The 26,040-nt window shown below is 40.6% G+C and overlaps 1 protein-coding gene across 9 annotated transcripts in view; it reads right to left on the reverse strand.

Moving 5' to 3' along the window:
• The window catches only part of NCKAP5 (NCK associated protein 5), a 978,205-nt gene that overhangs the window by 50,326 nt on the left and 901,839 nt on the right, over positions 1 to 26,040 (reverse strand). For 6 of the 9 annotated variants that reach the window (XM_065525413.1, XM_015432050.3, XM_074008901.1 and 3 more), the window contains 2 exons: positions 10,085 to 10,399; positions 7,162 to 7,298 (listed from right to left, as the gene is read on the reverse strand). In XM_065525413.1, coding sequence (XP_065381485.1) covers positions 7,162 to 7,298; positions 10,085 to 10,399 — 452 coding nt within the window. Of the gene's footprint in view, positions 1 to 5,334; positions 5,468 to 7,161; positions 7,299 to 10,084; positions 10,400 to 26,040 lie in introns of all 9 variants that reach the window. The other 3 variants (XM_065525416.2, XM_065525415.2, XM_074008902.1) reach the window with 1 other exon arrangement.

The raw sequence follows: 26,040 nt of genomic DNA on the forward strand, positions 1-26,040 counted from the left end.
GCTCCCCTCACTGACTGCTAACAACTAGACTTTCTAAACATTTTTCAGAATGAAGCCAAAGAAACCAACCTTGAAAGAAAAGTTGTGTATTTATTCAGTGTGTTATGAGCCTAGAGGCAGGATTTTAGAAAGTAGACTTCTTTGGCCACATTCAGTGTGATGCAAACAAAGCAAGTGGGCCCCCAAAACCAGGGAATATGGGGCCACAGCCCACCCTGTTTTGAAGGGTGGGTTCCAAGTCATGCTGTGACCAGCCAGCAGGGTGAGCAGCTAGGGAAGGAGCTGGGGCCAATGGGAGTGGGCGGTGGGAGGGCACAAGGGACAGGCAGCAGCCTCTGTAAACTTTCTGGAAGCTGTGGAGGACCGACTGCCACTATCAAATGTCCTCTCCTGCCTGAGGGAAATTCCAGGGAACTGGCCAAACACAGTGGCTCACGCCTGTAATTCCAGCACTTTGGGAGGCCGAGGCAGGAGGATCGCCCAAGGTCAGGAGTTTGAGATCAGCCTGGCCAACATAAGGAAACTCCATTTCTACCAAAAAAATACAAAAATTAGCTGGGTGTGGTGGGAGGTGCCTGTAATCTCAGCTACTAAGGAGGCTGAAGCAGGAGAATTGCTTGAACCCAGGAGGTGGAAGAGTTGCAGTGAGCCAAGATCATACCACTGCACTCCATCCAGCCTGGGTGACACAGTGAGACTCCATCTCCAAAAAAAAAAAAAAAAAAAAAAAAAAAAGGCTGGGCACAGTGGCTCACGCCTGTATTCCCAGCACTTTGGGAGGCTGAGGCGGGCAGATCACGAGGTCAGGAGTTCAAGACCAGTCTGGCCAATATGGTGAAACCCCGTCTCTACTAAAAATACAAAAATTAGCTGGACGTGGTGGTAGGTGCCTGTAATCCCAGCTACTAGGGAGGCTGAGGCAGGAAGGAGAATCACTTCAACCCGAGAGGCGGAGGTTGCAGTGAGCTGAGATTGTGCCACTGCACTCCAGCCTGGGTGACAGAGCAAGACTCCGTCTTGGAAAAGAAAAGGAAAAAAAGAAAAGAAAAGAAAAGAAAAGAAATTTCAGGGAACCAAGGAGAAAGGGTGTGTTTGAAAAGGGCAGCTATCTTGGCAAACATCCAGTAAGGCTTCACGATCTACTGGTGAATTCCATCCTGCGGGTTGGGGACCTCTATTAAGAACCTTGTTATTTCAAAAGGGACTCCAGGGGTATGACAGCCAATCTCCCTTTCACAGGCATGTGTGATGAACGCAAGGAAACACTGACTTAGGGGGAATAAAATCTCCACCAGACACTCAAGGCACGTCCTCCTGTTATTGTTTTTCTCCTGTTTCTATTTTCTTTTTATACGAACTTTGCCAACATTTAGGAAGTGAATGGTGCTGCCTCCATCCTTTAATGCCCCTTCCTAGGATTATTGGAAGCCAGCACACACCCACAGCCATGCCAGCTGTCTGCACAGAACATTTTCCCTTGCTGGCAGCACTGCCACAGCTGGGGCTGACCTGTGGCTGTCAGGGTGTGCGAGGACCGATCTCTGGCAACACATCCTCTTTTAAAGGCAGGTCGCAGGCACCTTGGTGGAGGGAAAGACTGTCTTGCTGTTTGTGCTGCTTCTAGGACCTCACCACCTTCTCCCAAGAAGCTAAAGCAATAGAATAAAGTAAAGATGTTCCTTTTCAAAGAGGGGTTTGCTCTGGTTAGAGGAAATAGGATGAGCAAAGTGAGTTGACAGAGAAAAATGTTCAGGCTGGGACTCACTTCATTTCGCAGAAGGATAAAACTTCAAGCAGTAAGTTTACTGTTCATCATTAGGTCATCCAAAGCCACAACCTAATGCGGATTCTTGATTGCCTTGTCACAATTCATGTAGACAGGGCTATGATGCTGAAACACGGGCCCTGAGGTAAGTGCACTCGTATCCAGGTATTCTCTCATTTGGAGTCAGCGAATTTGTCTTAAATCTTGTCTCCTTTTTCAGGACACTTAGACCATCCTTCCCCTCCGTTCCTACTTCTGTCTACACTGGGACCCCACTGGTGGAGGAAGGGGCAGGACAGAACTGAAGATTGCTTGCCTCTTTTTGGTAACAAGCAACAGACAGAATCATGAGTTTCCTCCTTGACATACCTTCCTCACTTGGCTTCTAAGATGCCACACTCCCCCGCCCTCCTCCTCCTTCACTGGGTCTTCCTCTTCTCCATGACTGAGATAAGGTGGGAGGACTTGGTCTTCTCTTGGGCTACACTCCCTCCCTTCCTCATTGCATTTGGATACACAGCTTTAAATGCGACTGACGTGCTGATGACACTCAAATTTACATGAGCCCCAGACTCTCCTAGCCTCCCACCTACTCACCACTTCTACTTGCAGGCTTAATGCGCCCCCAAATCTAGCATGTCCACACAGAACTCCCATTTCACTTGGCAGAAGGCAAGGGCAAATTCAGTCTTTCTAAGAGCCAAAGCTTGGAGTCATCCTTGATCCTACTTTTTTTCCAGTATACCAGTGAATTGTATTTTTGTTGTTGTTGTTGTTGTTGTTTTTGTTTTGAGGTGGGGTCTTGCTGTGTCACCCAGGCTGGAGTGCACTGGTGCAACCGTGGCTCATTGTAGCCTCAATTTCCAGAGCTCGAGCAATCCTCCCACCTTACTCTCCCGAGTAGCTGGAACCACAGGTTATGTGCCACCACAGCTACCACACCTGTCTCTTATTATTTTTTTTTAAATTTTGTAAAGACAGGTGCTCACTATGTTGCCCAGGCTGGTCTTCAACTCCTGGCCTCAAGTTATTTTCTTGCCTTACCATCCCGAAGAGCTGGAATTACAGGCATGAGCCATCATGCCTGGTCTGAGTCAGGTGGTTTTTTTTTTTTTTTTTTTTTTTTTTGAGACGGAGTCTCGCTCTGCTGCCCAGGCTGGAGTATAGTGGCGTGATCTCGGCTCACTGCAACCTCCGCCTCCCAGGTTCATGCCATTCTCCTGCCTCAGCCTCCCAAGTAGCTGGGACTACAGGCGCCCGCCACCATACCCAGCTAATTTTTTGCATATTTAGTAGAGACGGGGTTTCACTGTGTCAGCCAAGTTGGTCTCAAACTCCTGACCTCGTGATCCGCCCGCCTCCGCCTCCTGAAGTGCTGGGATTACAGGCATGAGCCACACCCAGCCATTGGGTGGTATTTTTAATTAGATTTGGAATCTGACCATTCTCACTCCCTGTGTTGTGCAAGCCACATGTGACTATATTTACATTAATTAAAATTTCAAATAAAAGAGAAAAGAAGGAATGGCCCAAATGAGAACTCTTAGGAAAACTGGAGCTCAAATTAAATTTAAAAATTCAGTCTCTTACTTGCACTGGCTGCGCTTCAGGTGCTTAGCAGCCATGTGCATGGACATAGAGCATTTCCATCATTGAGGGAGCTCTCTTAGCCAGCGCTGGTCACGGTGTGGATCGCAACCACCCTGGTCCAAGCTATCAACATCTCTTGCCTGGATGCCTGTATCAGTCTCTTAGTTGATCCTGCTTCTTCAGTTTTCTCAATACAGCAGCCAGAGGCACCCTTTTTAAACTTTGCACCTCATACCACTCCCAGGCTTTAAGTCATCCAAATTCCCTGTCTCTCAGAGTAGAGGTTAGTCCTCAGAAAGGCACACAGGGTTCCAGGGGTTCTGGCCCCTTCTCATTTGGCCTCATCCATCAAGTTGCTCTCTCTGCAGCAACATGCAAGCCTCCTGCTACTCCTGGGCTCCAGAGCATGCTCTGCCTCAAGTCTACCGCACTGGCCATTTCCTCTATTGGGAGTGCCCTTCCTGGCTCACTCACTCTCCTGCTTCAGCTCTCTCTGCTCAAAAGTCGCTTTCTCAGTGAGGCTCCTTCCGACTATTCCACTTCAATTTCAACTTCTCCTCCAACTGCCAGCACTCTCACTCTCCTTTTCTCTGTGTAACTTTGTCTTTTCTGTAGCACTCATCTCCTATGAACGAACTATATACATTTACTTGTGTATGATATCTATTGTTTACTATCTGGCAGGGATCTTTGTCCATTTACTCACTGCTGGAAAACTGGCTCAGAGGAAGCTTTCAACAAATACTTGTTCAATAATGAATAGAGAAAGTTTGAGGGCTGAAAGGGGCCCTGGAAACCATTCTTGGGTGTGTGGCTGAGGGTCGGTGAGGTGAGGCTATTCCCTGAGGACTCACCATGAGCTCAAGGGAAGAACATGGATTAGGAGCCGGCATCATCCTAGGCATCTTCACTGGGCGAGCTCCATGACAATGAACTCCCCTTCCCCTTCCTCTGTCACAGTCAGAGGGACACCAATGAACCACAAAGAGCCAACGGGGACAACAACCAACTAAAATATCAGGGGTATTCACCACTTTCTTCTTGGTAAAGCTTTGCATGATTCAACCATCAATCCTACCTCTCTGATAACTTATAAGAAGAAAGGGACAAAGTGGTGGTTCAGATTAATGAGCTCTTCTTCCATGCTACTCTAACCCTCCTTCCCCCAATGCAAATACCAAGATTCTCTGAAAACTGGAAACACACATGGATGCTAGATTGTTTTTTCCTAAACATATCAACCTTGTTTTTTAAAAAAATAAAATGATGCTTTCATTACATAATTTATAAAATAGTATTTGAGAAAAAAGTTGATTAGTAGGAAAAGAATGGCTTTCCGTTGCATCATTAAAATATTTCTGACAATCCAGATGAATTAGAAGAAAAGCAGAGCCCAGATCACATTTTGTGTTAGGGATTTGTCTGTCCTCTTGTATCTGAAAGGAACTACCATCTGAATAGACATAGTTTCAAATGCCTAGGGATAATGATTTTTCTACTGCCAATTCTGGCTCAAAGAAAAAGATAGTGAGGGAGCTTCAACCTCACAAACAGACCTGTTCATAATGGCACAGCTAACAGGTCCAGGGCTACACAGCATGATGTTAGCAGAGAGCCTGGAAAACTCCATCCACAGCTCACTGGATGATTTAACTTGCCAGAGCATATAATTAAGAACAAAGTTATCTTTATAGTCATTCCTTCATTACTGAGATAACTCAATTGGAGGCTGTTTTAGAGATGCTGGATTCAGAAATAAAAACCTTACAGACTGCACTGCAATGTCATGAAGATTACACTAGAAAACAAATGGATGCGCATAGACAATCTTCTGTATGTACCAGAAAATTAGATCTCAGGAGAGACACGAAGAAAAAACATAAAATCAAAGAGGGTGGGGGCCAAGCACAGTGAAAGGTATAATCAGCGGCTTCCCAGAGAGAGGAACCTGCAGGGCCAGCAAGTTCGCTGGTTGTTACCTGGGGCAGCGCTCTTCAGTGCTTTCACTAACTGTCCCCTTCCAGCTCCAAAACCATTATCTCCATAGTCCGGGTCACTGTCACTATTACTGCCACCGCTGGCAGAGTATGTACACATTCTGGGTGCCTTGTCCTAAATGAGTAATATGAGACTGTTAAGATTATTCATACAAATCAAAACGGGGCAGAGCATCCTGTGAGCATGTGACACAGTTCACATTTGGCTGTCAATGTGTGCACAGAATTCCATTCCCACTGCCCAGCCCACCGCCCACCCAAGACCAACTATGGTTTGCTGGTTTTTCGGCCTCCTGAGGAGCTGATGCTGTCTACTCAATTACCAGAGCTGCAGAACTAGGCCTGCAATAATGAGGCTGTCGACGGCACTCTGCCATTGTCCCAGGCCCAGGAAGGTCCCCACGGTTACCCGCTCTGCATTTTGTACACTTCTTTATAGGGTCTTATTTTTCTCAAGTGCCTATTACGAGCTGCTGTTCCAAACCTAATGGCTTATTTATTTAACTGATCTCATCATTGCCTTCCAAGTATCAGAAGGTAATAAAACAATCAACCTTGGGAACAAAAGAATCAATGTTTGCCTAATTTATAATTTTCTTTCAGCTCCCAAAAGGACAGTAGCCTTTAGAAAAGTAAGCAACTGCTGACCCTATGTAATCCTCAAATCTGCTGACAGTTCATGGGCTGAGGGACCCAGTTTCCCCTCTTGCTCACATGCACGCATCACCTGGCCCCTCCCCTAAGGATGTCCGTGGTGTGGCAATGATGCTGTATTCAGGAATCGCTGAGGCAGTTGATGCTGTATGAACAGTATTCCCCTTTGTGCACATAAGCAGAATACTGGATCCAGGAGTGCAACTCCGATGTTCTTGAATTGAGGTTATTTGGGGACTTTTTTTCCCCCATTTGTAGAATGTCCTGTTGGAGCCTATTATTCCCCACCTAAGCCAGATAGTTCCAATCCAGATGCATTAGATGGGTCTCTGAAGTTTGTTTAGAAGAGTGTCATTTGGTTGGGGATTGTAAAAACACATTTTAGGATGTAAACTCGCTTATCTGGGGTTATAAATTCAAGCACTCATTTCCTTTACTCCTTCATTCATTTACTTAGTCACCCATCCATTCAACAGTGTTTACTAAGTACCTACTGTGTGCTAAGCAGTATGCTAGGTTCTAGGGGTAACCTGCTGGAAGGGGTAAACAGGAGGGGGTACCACATAACCCCCAGTAGGGATGAGCAAGGAGTCCCTGAGCCAGACACCCATAGCCACTCATTATGAGTTCTGTGTGTGTCACCTCAGGGCAGATGAAGAACCCACTGCAAAAATGAAACTCAAGGCTCACGGATCCTAGCAAGTCATTTGACCACACCGAGCCTCTGATTAGCCATCCTTAGAAGCAATAGAATTAGACCTGCTTTCCCTGTTTCATAAAAACAAAGTAAAGGTTAAAATAACTACTGAGATAATGAAAAAAATAGAAAAAACATCATTTCAATGGCGCCCGCATGGCTTGGGAGAGTGAATGCATGTCCCACAATATCTAATCAGGGCAGCGCATCCATACCCAAGAATCTGGGTGCATTTCAGAGGCACTTTGATTTCTTCAGAATGAAAGTGTCCCAAGAACCCACAGTATTCCTTAATAAGGCAGGGAAAAGGGCAAACCCTAGATCTTGGTTTATAATTCAGGAAACCAATAGCAAATTTCATTTAAAATGAAATCTATCATACAAGTGTTTTAAAGGTGCACTTTTTACAATCAGGACCAACAGGTAGATGGCGCCCTTCACCTCCCCCGACCCCTCACCTGGGTCCTGGTGGCGGCATCTTCACCCCCCCAGTCTGGAAGCGGCTGGTTTGCCATTGGATCTTCAGCATATCCGAATGATGAGCATGTCTGAGGCCTTGGCTCTGCTTCATTCTGCTTTTGGGGACTGACTTTTCCTAAATGAGAACACGTATGTGGAATCACATATCAGCTTCCATCGACCTTTTCCAAGTTTAGGGAAGGAGGTGGGGGGAGACATTCAGAAATGATAAAAAGGGTCCAAATACAGGGAAAGCTGGGCTTCCTGCCATTCTGTCCCACTGCAGTCTGTGCTGCCCAAAACATCTGCATAATTGTGTATACACGTCTATAGAAGCCCCTTTTCAAGACCCTGAGGCAAACTGTTCTTAGACTACTTTTCTACAAAATGTTGAAAGACTTTACAGGTTAGAAAGGGTTCGGCAGGCAAACCATTCAGGAAACGCTAAAGTTATTCTTTAAATAATGTTATTCATCCAACAACAATCAAGTTTCTTCTTTGGAGGACTTCTCAGAGGCTTCAGTGTGCCAATGGGCATTAGCATAGTTTCTGAAAAGAGGATTTGAATTTGCAGGCTTCCTCAAACACAGGGAACCCCGATTTTCCTAAAATACTTATCAAGGTCATTTTGCATAGTGTGGTTTGGGAAGCTTTGCTTGGAGCCCTTAAACATCTCTCAGGGCAGTACTTCTGAAGCTTTAATGTACATATGGATCAGCTGAGCTTTGGTTCATGCGCGTGCTGATTCAGTAGGTATGCGGGGGGCTCTGAGTCTGCAGTTCTGACAAGCTCCCAGGTGACGCCAGTGATGCTGGCCCACGGACCACACTGAGTAGCAAGGGTGTAATTAGCAGTGAACAATTAAAGAGAGTTTCCCCATTACCCGTGAAAGTAGATTAACCTGCATAGTGTATGCCTTTGTCATGCCAGAACGGAGAATTGCTGTCATTATCCTCCAACCTCAGTGATTATAAGCAGGACATGCTGTGACAGCCTCTCCACAGGATTTTGTTTGTGAGGGGAAGCTAAGAACTGTGTTTTCATCAGTACTGTGAGTTTTGTATAGTGACTTCCAGTTTTTATATGGGGAGAAGAAAAATAACCAATTCAAATGTACACATTAAACAGGCAGTGACTGCTCAAAAAGGAGGTATAATCTCATTTTCTTTTTGTTCCAACTAGTCCTCATTCCCTAATTTTTAACATGAATAACAGATGGACACAGAAAAGAGAAGCATTGGAAAGCAGGCCCCCTCTGGACCACAGATATCATGTGGGGACAGGAAAGTTCAGGATGGGTGACAAAAATTCCCTGCAGTGTGTTCACCTCACTCTCTACCATAGACTATCTTTTTACAACTCTTCCTTACAATTTAATTAAAATAGAGCCCAAAGCCAGGTGCAGTGGCTCATGACTGTAATCCCAGCACTTTGGGAGGCCACGGCAGGTGGATCATCAGGAGTTCAAGACCAGCCTGGCCAACATGGTGAAACCCAGTATCTACGAAAAATATAAAAAATACAAAAATTAGGTATGGTGGCACATGACTGTAATTCCAGCTAACTGGGAGGCTGAGGCAAGAGAATCACTTGAACCCAGCAGGTGGACGTTGTCGTGAGCCAAGATCACGCCATTGCACTCCAGCCAGGGTGACGGAGTGAGACTCCATCTCAAAACAAAAACAAAAACAACAAAGATAGAACCCTTGCATACCTGGTGCAGTGGATATTAGCAGCAAGATCCAAACAATCTCCTTCTGATCACTTATGAAGCAATTCAAGACTTGTGGTTTCTATTCAATTTGTTATAATGACAGTGTTTAATCATGAAGTCTAAGGCAGCCGCCGCTGAATTGAGGTCACACATGTGACTATTCAGGCATGGAGTACATAATCTATAACTAAGATTTTGCCCCTTACTCTCTGGAGGCTGTGTCATTAATTAACAATGCATTTATTTAAAAAATAATATGCATTACAGGCTTTAAAAACGTAGCCTTGACTTGGAATGAGCAGAAGTTTGTGATGCAACATTCGTGGCAACGGGTATTCTTATATAAAGGAAGAACTCAGCCATGGGAATAGCCCAATCACATTTATTCCAAGATTTATAATTAAAAGTCTCCTTTTCTAATTTCTCAGAAGCCTATAGTATAATCTCCACTTGCAGCTCCTTTCTAATCATCAACTCATAAGTGAAAGCGTTCGATTTAAAGTTTTAGTTCCTATGCTTATGCATGTTGTAAAAGCAACATAAGACATACAAGTTAAAAATTATTAAGTGTCATCCTGGGCTGCAATAAATATTTTTAATCGTGAGGGAACAATGAAAAAACGGTGACCCTTAGCCTAGCCCTGTCTTTAATCATGAAAGCTTGTTTCAATTGACTGCCACGAAGGATAGTACTTCTCAATGGGAAGGCTCACTCTATTCTACTGCATTAGTGCATGATCTACTGCTGATTTATCAAACTATGCCTTTTATAGTTCAACATATAAATATATTTTAACCAGATAGGAATACATCAGAACATGTATGTTTTTGGTCAGAAGGAAAACAACATTGTAGTTAAATTTATATCTTGGGCTGAAATTGGTCTATATTCAGAGTTAAATTTTATAGGATAAAACCTCACGAGTGTACGTTGCATGGTTTTTTTCTTAATCAGTTCATATATCCATAGACCAGTACTTACATGTCTGTTTCCTTATATGTGTGTTACTGCTCAGTGTAATTCTATGAGTAGATATTGACTTATACACATTGTTTTGCTTTTTGGTGAAGGACATGAAGGAATTTTCACGTATCTACATTTTTATCAGGCAGGTCACTGACTTGCTTATCTCCTGGTGAAAGGTTTTCCTTTTTTTTTTTTTTTTGTCAGCAAGTGTCTTATTAAGGGTGGGAGATTGGCATTTTACCTGAGGAAGCTGGTTTGGGAAGGCGGCTTTGAAGAGGTCGCAACCCTCTGGCAGTCATGATGGGGTCAGATGTGGAATGAACAATGGTGCTATCTGCAGGGCGCTGGCTGGCTGTGGAGGAAGGCACTTCACGTTCAAGGGTTTGGGCTCTCATGGAAGAAACTGCAGAAAGGGCTGACTGGAGAGGCAGGAGAGGCTCACTGTCCTCTGGGGAGTCTGGCTGGCATAGGTATCGTCCCGTCGAGCGATTTCCCGAGTCTGGGAGCGGGAAGGTTCCGATCCCACTGTCCAATGTTCTCATCTGGCAGCTGGATTCTGAGATAGAGAGGCAGAGAGAAAGGATTAGAGAAGGCTCACATAAAAGGATAAAAGAATCGTGGAAATTGGGGTATGATCTGGAGGAAAGGAGACACCTAGAAGGGTGAATTTAAGAGAAAGAAAAATGATAAGCATTTGGAAACAATATTAGTGGTGTAGTAAATTTCCAGTGAGGTGCATGAAACGGACCTTTTTGAACATGAAAGCATCACCTTCATGTAATATAAGAAGAAGACCAGCCTGTTACGAGCAGCAATAGTCACTTGTGCATATATCCTGCATAGGTCTTTAGAGTTAGAAGAGGAACAGTCATTAGAGACCAAATTGTGGTCATCCTTATTTCAATCTGGGAATCATATGACTTCAACCAATTAGGTGAAACTTATTAACTGAAATAATGAGTAATGAGAACACATAAATTGAAGTGACATCCTAACAACAGTAATTGTGTATCTCTTGCATGAATGATCGCCCATTCAGCAGTTGACTAAATATCTGGCCTCTTAATTTGACTGCGGGGACAAGTAATTCACATGCCAGAAGGGTCATCCCAAAGTGTATTTTTCCCATCATAACATCACTTATCATGTGGGCTTCATTTGGCCCAGTTGAGAAGGCTGTGAGCCACTGTCTTTCACTCTCACTTTATTCAGTGACAAAACTCATCAATAATGCTTTGGATTTCTTAGCAGTCCCAGGGATCCCACTATTCTGTAGAACAAATTAAGATGATTTCACCATGTATGTGACATATTCTGTTAATTGTGTGTCATCATCAAAACATTTTATATATGGAGAAAAGTACAGTATCTGAAAAAATTACCACATAATTTCTGGAATGGTGGTGTGGTTTATCAAGGCCAATGAGGCAGCTTCCAAGATCTGGATGTCATCTAGAAAGTCTTCTGTTCATATGATAATCCTAGAATGAAACTTCCTAGGTTTCATCTTAGAAGCATCTTGTAAGTCTAGCACTGGGTCAGCGGAACAACTGAGCACTGTATTAGGCATGGTGGGGAATATAATAGATTACGACATAATGTTTGTATCAAAAGCTCAACAGCTACCACTTCTTTGGTGCTTTAAGAACAGAGGCTTGTGGTGTGATCTTTGCCAATGACTAATTTTTTGAACCCCTGTGCAAGAGCCTTAGCCTCTCAAGGTCTCAGGTTCCTTTTAGGACTGCTGTGAGGATTAAAGTATGTTCACCATTTAATCCTTAGAATTTAGAATGACACTAAGCGCACTGTGAGACAGCCCAGTAAATGAATAATGAATGGCAAAATATATAAAATATTTAGTATATTTATTACATATTAGTAGATACCTGATAGGTGAATAGCTTATCCTTAAGTATCTTTATATACAATCTCACTTCATGCTCAGCACTTACTATCCAAACTTCAGAATTTGCCCATTCCCCTACCTTCCTCCTCAAAACATCTTTGCTGAGTAGCAGAAGTCTGGGAATTTCCTAATACTAAGGCAAAAATAAAGGGATGGGAATGTGTACAGAGTTGGCTTTTCTAGGCTCGAGGAGGTTTGGTGCTTGGTGTTGGAAGTACTAGGAAGATGAAGTCCCTACTCAAGAGGCTTCAGTCTTCACAGGGATATTTAGCAGGAAGATATAGATACCGTTTTTTCCACTATGGTGCCATTTAACCATCTCATATGCCATGGGATGTTTGTCATGGACTCTAGGATATCTGAATCATACAGACACACCATGAGAAGTGCTTTTCCTTCCCGGGATTACAAGAGCTAAGTTTTAGCCCCATTCATTTCAGGGCCTCCAACAGGTCAACTTTATTCTCAACCAGACTTACAGATTATTCATGACCTTCTCTTTTCATTTTCTCCCCAATTAAGGGGATTTAATTGTTATAGAATGGTGTTTTTGAGAAAGGATCAGCTGTTTGCATGGGGAGGCACTGCCAGATGAGTAAAAAAAAAGACACTGCTATTCAGACTTCTGTGTCTTTTCTTAATTTTAGCCTTACACATACAACACTTCAGATTTAGCATGTCCATGTGTTGTAATTGGGGCAATTCTGAAAGTCTGGAGTATTTCAGACTTACGGGAGTAAGTAGATCTTCATCAGGACCGACTCAGTCTTTGAAGATGAGAATCAAAGATTCATGGGATGTAGCAGCTGAGAGGTGTCAGACCCTACGTGCCCCAGGCTACCTGCCCTAATAATTTACCCCAGCATCCTCAGGACTACCTATCCCTGAATCAAGGAGGGCTCGGCAGGGCAGGACATTAGAGGTGCTTTTTCTTTTGAGAAGACGTGTCATCAAAAGTTGGTGCTTATTACAGCTTTCAGGAGTTCTGCTTTCTTTGTATCATCTCTTCCTCGTCACATACCTATAAGGCAAGAACTATCACTGCTGTTCAGAAATGAGGAATCACAGCTAACAGAGGTTAAGCAACTTGTCCAAGGTCATATGCTGTAAATGAAAGCCTGGACTTGAATCTAGGCCTTACTACAAAGACAATGCTCTTAGCCACCAAGCTATACTGATTCCCCCCAGAAGCACAAGTAAACCCCAAAGTGGGCTCTGCTCACTTCATAGCCATTGAGGCAGCCATGTGAACAGAGGGCTTACAGCATGGCCCCATGGCTTCCAGGCAAGGTGCCCAGCTTCTCCTCTGAGATTGCTTCTGGCCCCAGAATTCTAGCTTGGTTCCAGGGCTCCCCATTCTGAGGCTGGAGTCCACTGCTAACATGCCTGGCATCTAGCTGGTTGTCTGGTTCTACGCAGGAAGCCTATGCAACCTTACTATATAGTTCTGAGAATCCCAAGTGCCTAGCAACTCTTCCTTCTGCCCTCTTGGACTGAATCCTTAGACTTCTTGCCAGGGCTTTTTTTAGAGTTTACTTTGCCTCCTGATATGGTTTGGATCTGTGTCCCTACTACATCTCATGTTGAAACGTAATCCCCAGTGTTGGAGCTGGCGGCTGATGGGAGGTGTTTGTATTGGGGGTTATATCCATCACGCATGACTTAGTGCCATCCCCTTAGTGATGCATTAGTTCACGTGAAATCTGGTTGTTTAAAAGTGTGTGGCACCTTCCACCTTCTCTCTTGCTCCTGCTCTTGCATTTGAGACACCTGCTCCTACTTCACCTTCCACCATGATTGGAAGCTTCCTGAGGCCCTCGCCAGCAGCCGATGCTGGCACCATGCTTCCTATACAGCCTGCAGAATCATGAGCCAGTTGCACCTCTTTTCTTATAAATTACCTAGTCTCAGGTATTTCTTTATAGCAAGGTAAGAATGGCCTAATACACCTCTAGCTTGGTGATAGGCACTCTTCCAAGGGCAATGTTTTTCTGGCTTTTCTCCCTCTTCTATGTATTATAAGTCACATAGAGCACTTAATGCAGTCTCCTCAAATGAAGATTCAAAAAGCAAAGTGAGAATCTTGGCGGCCTTTTTCATGTTGGCAATAGGTGCCATATACAAAGCCCATATATGTTTGTGTAACCTATAACACAAAGCATGGGGCAGCTGCAGGAAATACGGCAGAGGAGGAATTCAGGGGTAGAAAAAATGTTGAAGGAGGTCTAAGTCTGGAGGCTTTCTGAAGACTACAACATTTTCTAGCATCAATCCCCTTAAATTTTTTTACTTTCCTTTCAACACCCAATATTGTTATACCAGAGTCTATAAAACAGGACTTTTGGAATTCTTGAGTTCTCTGATTTCCTGAGAATTGCATGCCCTGACATTAAACTCAGAAACCATTTGCTATTAAGGCCATTTTTGTTTCTTTCTTGCAGATGCCAAATGTAGTGGATGTGAAGGATTCATCTGTAAGTCCCTATTAAGTTAGGTGTGGACAGTCAGGGGCTCAGACACATGCCGAGTTTCCCTGCAAGAAAATTTCTTCAGAATACATAAACCTTTGGGAACGGAAGTTTATATTGAAAATGTGGACACCATCTTTATGTAGTTTCTTTAAGGCACAATTAGTTTCTTGCAGTTCATAAAAATATTGTAACCTGAATTACAAATGTTAGATATTGTACTTCTGAAGCCAGTTTTTTTTTTCCTCAGGGAATTTTAAGAACTCACAAAACAATTAAATGGTTGTAGTAGGAACTAAGTTCAAAGGGGCAAGCCTGCCTCCCATCTTCAATGAGTTGATGCAGTATTGCTCTCAATAAATGTGAGTTCACGGCCGGGCGTGGTGGCTCATGCCTGTAATTCCAGCACTTGGGGAGGCCGTGGTGGGTCAATCACGAGGTCAAGAGATCGAGACCATCCCGGCCAACATGGTGAAACCCTGTCTCCACTAAAAATACAAAAAAAGTTAGCTGGGCATGGTGGTGCGCACCTGTAGTCCCAGCTACTCAGGAGGCTGAGGCAGGAGAATCGCCTGAACCCGGGAGATGGAGGTTGCAGTGAGCCGAGATTGCCTCACTGCACTCCAGCCTAGCGACAGAGCGAGACTCCATCTGAAAACAAAACAAAACAAAATACAAAAGAAAAACAAACAAAAAAACCCCCCACAAATGTGAGTTCACATTTCTGGCTGTGAGTATAGTTGCCCACAGGGCCTTGCTAATGAGTTCAAGGGTTGGGTTGTTGGATGTACCAATGGGCTTCATCCTTGTAAGGTCACCAGTTACATCTCTGATTCTGGTCAGCTCTCTCACCTGTTCCTATTGTCCCATGTGCCTTCTCTCTGTCTCTCAAGGTATTAACAAATTCTCACAGTTACCACCACCATCAGGTCCCAGGAACCTAATGGGACGACTTAAGGCACTACTTCCCAGTCCTATTAAAGTTGTCTCGCACAAAGAAAATATGCAGTTGGTTGAGGAAAACACCAGTCCCCAGGACAACTGGTCAACTGAGGGCTGAACAAGCTCCATCTTGGTGCACCCGGCACCCATTCAGAGCAGTCAGCAGCAGAATGGCAGAGAATCTCATAGAGAATGGAGTCCCCATTCTCTTTTACTGACACCTTGAATACATTCCCTTGCATATGTTTGGTATGAAAGGAGGAGACCTTTTCAGTCTCCTAGAAGCAAATACAGGACTTTCTATAAGGCTCTCTTTTTCGGGGAAGGATGTTAAGACTGCTTGGGGCAGGAATATCGTCTGGCACCGACTTCAGTGAAGAAGAAATTTACTGTGTCTGAGAGGGACATAAGCAGCCGAGGTGGGTGTGGTTCCCTGTGGGATGGTGGCAGAGAATTTTGAAGAAACATTTCCACTGGGGATTTTCAAGTTGCTACCTTAGAGTGTGTGGCAGAAAATCCCCACTCATCTCACCAATGAGTGTCACCCTGCTGCTCCCCACCCCCAGCTGCCTCCACATCTGGCCTTAGTGTCTCCATTTGCAAATTAGATCCCACTATCTTCATTATAGGGGTGCTTTGAGGACTAGAAACAAAGCATGTGATGAGCTTGGCACAACACTTGCAACAGGCACACTGTTATAATTCAGAAAATGGCAGCAGCTCTCAAAATGTTATTAGACTGTAAGCATCCTGCAGGCATAACTGGATTTGATTCATCTCTTCAATTCTCCCATATAAGTGGCTCCTGCTCCATGATTGCTCTTATTCTACAGAATGGTAATTACACTCCCCAGGCATCTGACTCTATCACCAGTGCTCAGCATCACACCTAACACATAGTCAGCCCTCATTGATGTGGAATGAATGAACAGGTGAATGAAAAACAATAAACCTTTAGAACAGTCTTCCTCGTCGTTAATGGATGTGAACCTCTTCTTGTGAAATCTCAATCTGCTTCTTTTTTGCTCTGATTTTAGCAACCAAAGCAAACAGCTGACTTCCTTTTCTGTAGTTATTTTTCACATGAAGCCAGACTTCATTAACTCAGATGACCACAGAGATAAGATCATTCAGAATTCCTGAATATTTTAATGACGGGTTTCTTAGTACTTAAAGCCCTTGGGACAAGAATGGATGACAAAGGCAAAGGACAGCCAACAATAGGCTGTTCTAACATCCTCCTCAGTCCCTGTGCCCGTGCACAGCATCACTGGGCCTGAAGGTCCCAGGCCTAGGAAGCTGGTGTGGCACAGTAATTCTGGCTCTCATCCTGAGGGATTCTAGTTGCCAAGTGGAATGCTGCCGTCCTGTTTAACACCAGCATCCACAGTATTGTGAGAACTAAGTTCTTACTACAGAGTCACGTTCCTGGGGCCATTTGTAGTGAGCGAATGAGATTACTCATTATATGAACTTCTTATATGCTTTTAACCAGAACACTGAGTTGCCCTGTTTTAAAGCAAATCATTTTGTTAACTTGGTTGACTATTGCCTTAGTCCACTTTGCATTGCTATAAATGGGTACCTAAGACTGAGTAATTTATAAAGAAAAGAGGTGTATTTCATAATTCTGCATGATGCTGACATCTGCTCAGCTTCTGGCAAGGCCTCGGGTAGCTTTTACTCATAATGGAAGGCAAGGGGAGTTGGCGTGTGTTACATAGTGAGAGAGGGGGTTGAGTGCCAGACTCTTAAACAACAGCTCTCACGTGAACCAATACAGCGAGATCTCACGCATTACTTCAAGGAGGGCACCAAGTCATTCGTAAGGGATCCACTTCCATGATCCAAACACCCCCACCAGGTCCCACTTCCAACAATGGGAGTCACAATTCAACATGAGATTTGGAGGTGACAAATATCCAAACTATAGAAACTATGCTTCTTCCAAACTTGTTTTATACCATATTTGTTCACATAGCAACATCATCTTTATAAATAGCTGCAAAGAAAAAAAGTTGATTTCCAGCACTATTTCAGTTAATATACATTTCCAAGTGAGTGGGATATGAATTAGCAATGATTTGGGGTGTTTGGGAAGTGCCAGTAATTTGTTTCTCAGCCTTTTCTTCTGCAGATTCAAGTGTCTCCATCTTTTCTCATGGATCCAATTTCACATATCTGTAATGGTTTGAATTTGTAACCTCAAAACTTTTGGTATTATTAATGTATCTGTCCAAAGAGATTATTACAGGACAGGTTTAAGAAAATCTGACTTTAGTTCTAAGTTACTCTGAATATTCAGATAAATGGAGTGAGAAGACTATATGCTTCAGAGTTGGAAAGACTAAGCTCAAAGACCAGCTTGGTTACCTGTTTGCTGTGGGACAACAAGGGCTTTTTAGAACTATTCTGACTTAAATAGTCATAGCTCATTTTAAATAAGCCTGGCAGAGTGCTCATTATAAAGTAGATGCTCAATAAGTTTCTATAACTGGTTGTCAGGGAGAAGTGAGGGCCCCTGTGGGTACATAATACATACACTGTCATAGAATCCAAGGGAAACCAAATTGTCATTTGTGCAGCTAGTGTTATATTGCAGCATCTGGGTACACTTTACTCAACAATTACCCTGGTTATTTCCCAAGGAGTTACCTTTTGGCAACCATTTCCCTGGGGGTTAGTTCATCAAAAACATTAATGAATGATGAATATGCACCAATGTACTTGAGGTAGTTGCAATCCGCCTCATGTAGAGAAAACAGAGAGTCTGTTTTTTTGAGAAATCTACGTTGGAGGCAGTACCTTAAAAGGCTTTTTAAAAAGCCTACACAAATGATGTCTGCTGATGCTCCCTTGTTTACAGACTTATGACATTCTCAAGTAACAGTCCCAGATTACTACACCATGATTTTCAGTAACTTCCAGCACATGGATCCTAAAAGCTTATACTTGCTTCTGTGCAATGATCTACCCACTTACAGATTCAAACAAATTATGCTAGTAATCCACCTTTTTCCCCTCTGCAACCCTCGTTCATAAATCCTATAAAAATAGAAAACTCTGAAACTCAAACTTTTTCACTTTGAAAACTTCCACATAGCTATAAAAGTTTCAGCCAAACACACAATGAGGCCCCAACATAATTCAGTCAGAAAGAGTGACTCATGGGTGTTTAATATTCATACCATCTTATGAATTGGCATGCATTCCTATAATGCAAGTGGTCATGTAAATAAGTCTTTGTAGAAGGTCTCTCCAGGTTCCTAAACATCTTTAAGCTACATGTGGTATTGGCAGCAGAAACTTAAACTACAGATGGGAAAACAGATCTCTTTATTTGCACATCCTTCTCTTTATCTGAACGGCTGAAACAAGCTTAAAAAAAAGCTAAGTCTGCTGCCAAAGCCACATCAATTAAACGTTGGTTATTCATTCTAAGTTTACCCCACAGTTTTCTCCAAGTAGTAAAAAATGATTATACTGGTTATTTGTTCACAACCACTGGGTAACTTTTGGCTGTGGCATGAAGATGACCTTCTGGAAGGGTAAATTTACTCTGACGCCTCTGGAATTCATGAGAATACTCAGCCTCTAAGTTCAAACTGGATTTTAGCTTCCTGAGATTTGAAAAATATGCAGGATAATATAAATTTGGTTTCCAATCTCTTGCGCTGTCTTTGGGATAATGGAAGACCAGACTTTGGGAGTCTGGCATAGGGAATGAGTTGCATAGGGGATGAATATTTTTAAAATGTAGGAAATTAATATGATAAACGATTAAAAATGAAAAAAAAAAGGACCATGAAATTCCTTAGTACAAATGAAGGAGAAGTTATTTAAACCAACATAAAAGAAGTGGCACCTCAGGCTAAGTTGGTATCCAGTGGCTCCAATATTCTTTGCCTGACAGTAGCATCATGTACATTACTGTGGTAGGATGTAGTTTAAGGATATAAATTGGTAATGGTTACAAATGTATTCCAAATGCCCACACAGACCATGTCTTTATAGAAATCTTTCTTGAATTTATTTTCATATACAGCTGTTATAGCCCCTGAAAAAAAATTCCTTCATGTGCTTCTTCTTGTCACTGATACTGAAATGGCCTCTTCTAAAGTTTTGGGAGTGGTTATTGGTCTAGTATTACAGAACACGTTATGCAATTTTCCAAACACTTCTGGATTTTTGCAAATTTTAGTAAGTATCGCTATATTCTTGTCACTCCAGACTGAAAAATCTTGAAGTCTTCACATAACTGCTTCATCTCTTGCTATTCTAAATATGCGTGTCTTGAAAAACAAAGGCTACACTTGCACACAGGACTTACTGTGATACGTAAGAGTGGGCTAATGTGACCACTACAGTTTAATGGCCAGCATTTGTTTGACAAGGTCATCTGACTTATGAACCCACAGTTGGATCCCAGACTCCAAGGTCCTGTTTTATGAGTTATCACTTCCAGTTCAAAGTCCTTGTTTATGAGAGTAGGATACAGAACTCTCCCAACTCCTCACAAAGCCATGATTACCACTTAACCACTTCTCTATCCACACATCAAGTCTTGTCCTCCTTAGTTTGACATTTTTGTAACTGAAAAAAAAAAAAAAACTTACTTTAACTAGCAAAACCTTCTAGAGTACCAAATAAATGTAGAATCACAATGGCTCCAGCCCTGATCCTTAATTGCCATTTTTCTAATTGAAGAAATGCCAACTTATCTATCCACCTTTTCCCACTGTTATCCTTGCCCATTCTCTAACAAAATTACTCTATGCTCAACCTTTTTCCCCCAATCTAATTACAATTTAGTTATTTGTTTGTATCTCCTGTTAATCCACTTTTGGGCTTCTGCGAATGCAAGGCATTTTAAGTCTAAACAAATGCTCTTTACAGATTCTCCTTTGTTCACGGACTCATTACATTCCCAGATCACATACCCAAATTAGTGAGTCATAATTTTCCCTTACAGAAGGTATAACATATTGATCCTAAAAGATTATCTTTGCTTCTGTACAACAATCTACTTGTTCCCATAGGTTCACTCCATCTCTAGCTGTCATGCCAAAATGAAGTGAAAAGTTAAACAATTATTTGGTGAATCTGGTAGACACAGGTGGCTATTATGGGTGGTTCTGTCTCTCTAAATCTCTTTTACTTCACATCAGGTTTGCTGAATTATATGGACAACTGCCTCTACTCTTAATTTCACCTGCCTGGATAACATCTGCCTTGATAAGACGCATAAAGGAAGAGAGGAAAGAAAATAACTTGGGGTACAATGCTGCAGGAAGAGATTTAAACCAGCTTTATTTGTCAAGAAACATAAAAACAGGGAAGCATGGGGAAATTCAGACCTGTCAATTTAGCAACTGAAGAAAACTTTATTAAAGGTATTTATAAGAGCATTGGAGCCAGATCACCCTATTCATTATTGCTCTAACTTTTTTACATTAAAACTTTGAAGTTAGATACTCTAAGAGTATAAATAATTTTAGCCTGCTTATATTACTGTAATTATAGATATTTAATAAAAGTCTTCAGAAAGATAAGAATTTAAAGTTCAAAAATGTTTTTCTCCATTTGTCTCTGTATTTAATCAGTATTAATTACTTTTTCAATTACATGCAGAAAAGAAGAAAGCTCAAGACTCCACAACCTTAAGCTTTTAAAAAATATTCATTTTAACATGTTTTACTTGCTTGTAAGGATTTTTAATTATTATAAGAGAATCTATTTTAGCTGAATTTCAAGGATCATTTATTTTTCTTTTATGTGATTGTAGTTGAAGTGTTGGTGAAGAGAAGACTGAAGTTGAGATGAGTCTCTCTTTCCATTTCAGTGGCCACCCTCCACTCACCAATATCCCATGGCTGTCGCTACAGGAATATAATAAAAGAAGTAATGAAATCCAACAGACCAGGCATATGAATATGGGTAAAAATATATATAGATTTTTGTTTCCATCCATGAAGAATTAAATTGTTACAGAAACACACACACACACACACACAGAGTTGCACTGTTTTCTGACACTGAAAGATAAAAAGCACAGAATTTGATCTCTGAATCAAGGAAAACAAATGAAGTGAGCCCTACAGGTACTCCAGCCAACTGCCTGGAGGTGGTTTCTAGACTGAAACATAGACAGAATACAAACATAGCCTGGAGGCAAATGTAGGTGTTAACGGGGACAGGTATGAGGATCAGGGCAGGTAAAATTTGCAGGGTAGATGTATATTAAAGAATGGAGAACACTAGAAATAGTAATATATGATCTATATACATTTTGTTTATTGTGAGGTTTCTAACATATATGAAGTAAAATATATAACAACAGCACAAAGGATGGGAGAAGTTATATGAAAATAATCTTTAACATATTATGTAAAATAGATTATGATAAAGTAACAATGTAATAAAATTACATTTAAATATTAAACCACTCACTAAAACAGGAAAGAGGTATAGCCAATAAGTTACAAGTGGAAATAAAGTGGAATCATTAAAAATATTCAAGTCAAAAAGGTAGAAAAGGAGGAAAATATAAAGATGAGACAATCAGAAAATTAATAATTATATGGTAGATTTAGACCCAACCATTTAGATAATTACATAAAATGAAAATAGTCTAAACACTCCAAAGAATAGGCTGAGATTGTCAGATTGGATAAAATAAAAATTGGTATATGAAATATATCTATTCATATGCTGTAGACAAGACATTCATTTTAAATATAAAAAATAGATATGTGAAAAATAGGACAGAAAAATAGATAGCATGCAAACTCTAATAAAAAGAAAGCTGGAGTCACTATGCTAATATCAGAAAATGTAAACTTCAGAAAGGAAATGTTACCAGGGATCAGGAGAAACATGTTATAGTTATAACAAAGTAAATTTATCAAGACATTATAATCCTAAATATATATATCTATAACAATAGAACTCCAAAATTATGAAGCAAAAAACTGACAGAACATAAAAGAGAAAATGTCAAATCTACAATTAAAATTAAAAGTCTTCTCTCAGTAATTAATAGAACAAGTAGAGAGACTATCACAAAGTATAGAAGATCTGAACAATATAATTTAACAACTTTGACCAGTGTGAATTGTGCAGCACACTCTACCCATCAAGGGCAGAATACATATTCCTTTTAGTTATACACTGATTAAGACAGACCATAGCCTTCATCATAAAACAAGCCTTAGAAAATTTGAAATCACTGAAGCCATGGAAAATATGTTCTCTCACCATCAGAGAACGAAACCAGAAATCAACAGAAGAAAGATGTCTGGAAAAATTTCCAAACATTTACAACTTACACAGTACACTCCCAAATTTCCTGTGTATTAAATGGAAAATAAGATACTATTTTGAAACGAATGAAAATACAATGGAATGCAGCTAAAGCAGTGCCTTAATGAAAATGTATAGCACAAATAAGATAGGTTTAAAATAAGTGTTCTAAGACTTCATTTTAAGAAACTAGAAAAATAAGAACATACTAAACATAAAGTAAGCAGAAGACATAAAAATGAGAGCTGAAATTAAGAAAATTTTAAAAAAGAAACACAATGTAAAAATCAATGAAACAAAGAGCTGGTTATCTGCTATGACTAATCCAACTGACAAACCTCCAACTACATTGACTAAACACTGACTAAAGGAGAAAAGACAAAAATTCTCCATATTATGAAGGAATAAGGAGGCATCCCTACAGATCTTCCAGGGAATAACAGATAATATGTATGTATGAACAAACTTAAGCCAACCCATTTTACAATTCAGATAAAATGGAAATATTCTTTAAGAAATCCAACTACCAGAACCCACTCAAGAAAAAAGATAAACCAAATAGTCCTATATTAATTAAGGCAATTGAATTTGGAGTTAAAAATATTTTCATGAAATATTATAGACCTAGATGTCTTCACTATTGAATTCTACAAAATTTATAAGGATGAAAAAAATGATCATTTCTTTATAATCCCCTTTGGAAAACAGAAGAGCAAACACTTTCCACATCATTTTATAATGACCATGTTACCTTGATATCAAACTCAAAGACATCATACATAGAGAAAAATACAGATCAATATAACTCATGAAAATGGATGCAAGAATGTTTAATAACCGATTTGCAAATTATTAAGCATTTTTGCATAATTAAGGTAATTACTCAACAAGTGGCATTTACCCAAAGAATGTAAAATTTGTTTAGCATTTAAAAATAAATCAATATTAAAAGAAAAACCATGATTATCTCAAAATACATAGAAAAGATCATTTAACAAATGCAACATCCTTTCACGACAGACAAAAAAAAAAAAAGAGACTATCAGCAAACTAGGAATAGAAGAGAACGTTTTCATTCTGTAAAAGTGTAAAAGGGCATCTACAGAAAACCTACAGATAACAAATATTTGAAAAAATAGACTGAATGTTTCCCCACTGACTGAGAACATGTTAAGAATGTTAGCTCTTACCACTTCTATTTAACATTATAATGCAACTTAATGCCAGTGCAACAAGGCAAGGAAAAGAAATAAAAAGCATAGAGATTAGAAAGAAAAAAGTATAACTGTCTTTATTTGAGGACAATATAATTGTACACATGAATACCCTAAGGAATCTCCCAAAACTTTATGAGAACTAATAAGTGAGTTTAGCAAGGTTACATCGTACAAGGATAATTTAGCAAACTCAATTGTATTAGTATGTATTATAAATAATTGGTAATTAAACAATACTATTTCTAACAGCATCAAAATATGAAAAAACCACATCTTATAAAATGGCGAAACATTGTACACTAAGATGTACAAAACATTGTAGAGATAAATTTAAAGAATACTGACATAAATGGAGAGATCTGCCATATTCATGGATCAGAAGACCCAATATTGTTCAGATGTCAGTTCTCTTCAAATTCATCTACAGATTCAATGACATCTTAATCAAAACACTACTAGGCTTTTAAAAAAAATAGACATTGACACATTGATTCTAAAATTATGTGAAAATGGAAACATTTTCATAAAGTAAAACAAGGTCAGAGGTCTGACACTACCTGAATTCTTTATAAGGCTACACTCATTAAAAGAGTGTGGTATTGGGTAAGGATTTGCATATAGGTCAGTGGAACAGAACAGACATTCCAGAAATAGACTCACACACATATTTTCAATTGATTTCTGACAAAGACAACAACGTAATTTAATGGAAGAAAGATAGTGCTTCAACAAAAAGTATTAGAAACACTAAATATTCATCTGAAGAAAAGTAAACCTCACTGCTTTCCTCACACTGTATATAAAAATTCACACATAAACCCAAACACAAGATCTAATACCACAAAACATCTAGAAGAAAATATCAGAGTATCTCTGTGGCCTTGGATTAGGCAACAATTTCTTAAATAGAGCAAAAAAGCATGAACCATAAAATAAAAACATGATAAATTAGATTTAATCAAAATTAAAAATTTTGTCTTCAAAGACATGGTTAAGAAAATTAAAAAGCAAACAACATACACCCATCATGCAACACAGCAATGACACTCTTACTGTTATATGTCCCCGCAAAGACTTATACACAAATGTATATAGCAGCTTTACACATAATAGCCCCAACTGGAAACTATCAAATTGTTTATCAGCCAGTGGATAAACAAATTGTGGCACATTCATACAACAAAATACTGATGAGCAATAAAAACATAAACTAAAAAAACACTGATATAACATGGATGACTCAAAAGCATGATGCTTATTAAGAGAGACTAAACCCTCAATACTATATATTTTATAATTGATTCCATTTACATGAAATTCTAGCAAAGGTAAAACTACACAGATAGAAAGCAGACCAGTGGTTCCCTGGGACCAGTGGTATTAGGAGAGGGTTGGGTGTAAGAGGTATGAAGGACTATTTTGGGTTGATGAAAGTGTTGTAAATCTTGATTGTGATAGTGGTTATACAACTGTATACATTTACAAAAACTTATTGAACTATATACTTCAAAAGGATGAATTTTGTTATATGTAAATTATACCTCCATGAACCTGCTTCTAAAGATTTTATACCCAGACTGCCAATAAAAAAAAAAATATATACTGAAATCTAACAGTAAAATCTGGTTGAACACAGCTGAGCAGAGGAACTGCGCTTTCCCCAGGGTACACGCTTGAATAATCATTAGAGGCATCTGAAAGTGGTGTTGGCATGAAAGGGTCTTCAAGAGTCACCAGGGAACACGACTGAGGCTATTCCTTAATCCCAGATCTAGGCAGCTCACAAAGGGCTTTGTGAATGCCTTTATCTTTTCTATAATTGTGGGAAATAGCTATTATTATCCTCACTTTACAGGGGAGGAAAGCAGAACTCTGAGAAGTGAAATGGTCACTTGAAGAACTGCCAGCCTGACTCTAAAGCTCAGGACTTCTTATTCATCAACCTCTTTCCAGTAGGGTGGGGATCCCAGGCATCAGAGAGGATGTGAGGGGTCCCGCAGCCCACTACTTCTTTAGCTTGGAAGAAGGCCAAAATCCCTGGTTTCCATAGCTGTGTGCCCCAGACTCTCCTCTGCAAAGGGGGCCTCTAAGGAGCAGAGCCCCTGATTCAGGACCTTACAGGTAGCTTATATGTGCTCTATGCAAATACATTTGTCCTCCCTTACACCTCACCTTTCTGCAGCATAACATTTGTTGATTATTTACTACTGGGCAGGTGCTTCACTTGTATTATGTCATTATGCAATGTGTAATGGACACATTTTACCTACGAGGAAACTGAAGTTAAGGAGGTCAGTAACTTGCCTGTAGGCCTATAGCTATAAGTAGGAAAGCCAGGATTTGGATGAATGCCTGTGCAAAC

The sequence above is a fragment of the Macaca fascicularis genome, chromosome 12 (assembly GCF_037993035.2).
Source record: "Macaca fascicularis isolate 582-1 chromosome 12, T2T-MFA8v1.1".
In the NCBI taxonomy this organism is placed as follows: Eukaryota; Metazoa; Chordata; class Mammalia; order Primates; family Cercopithecidae; genus Macaca; species Macaca fascicularis.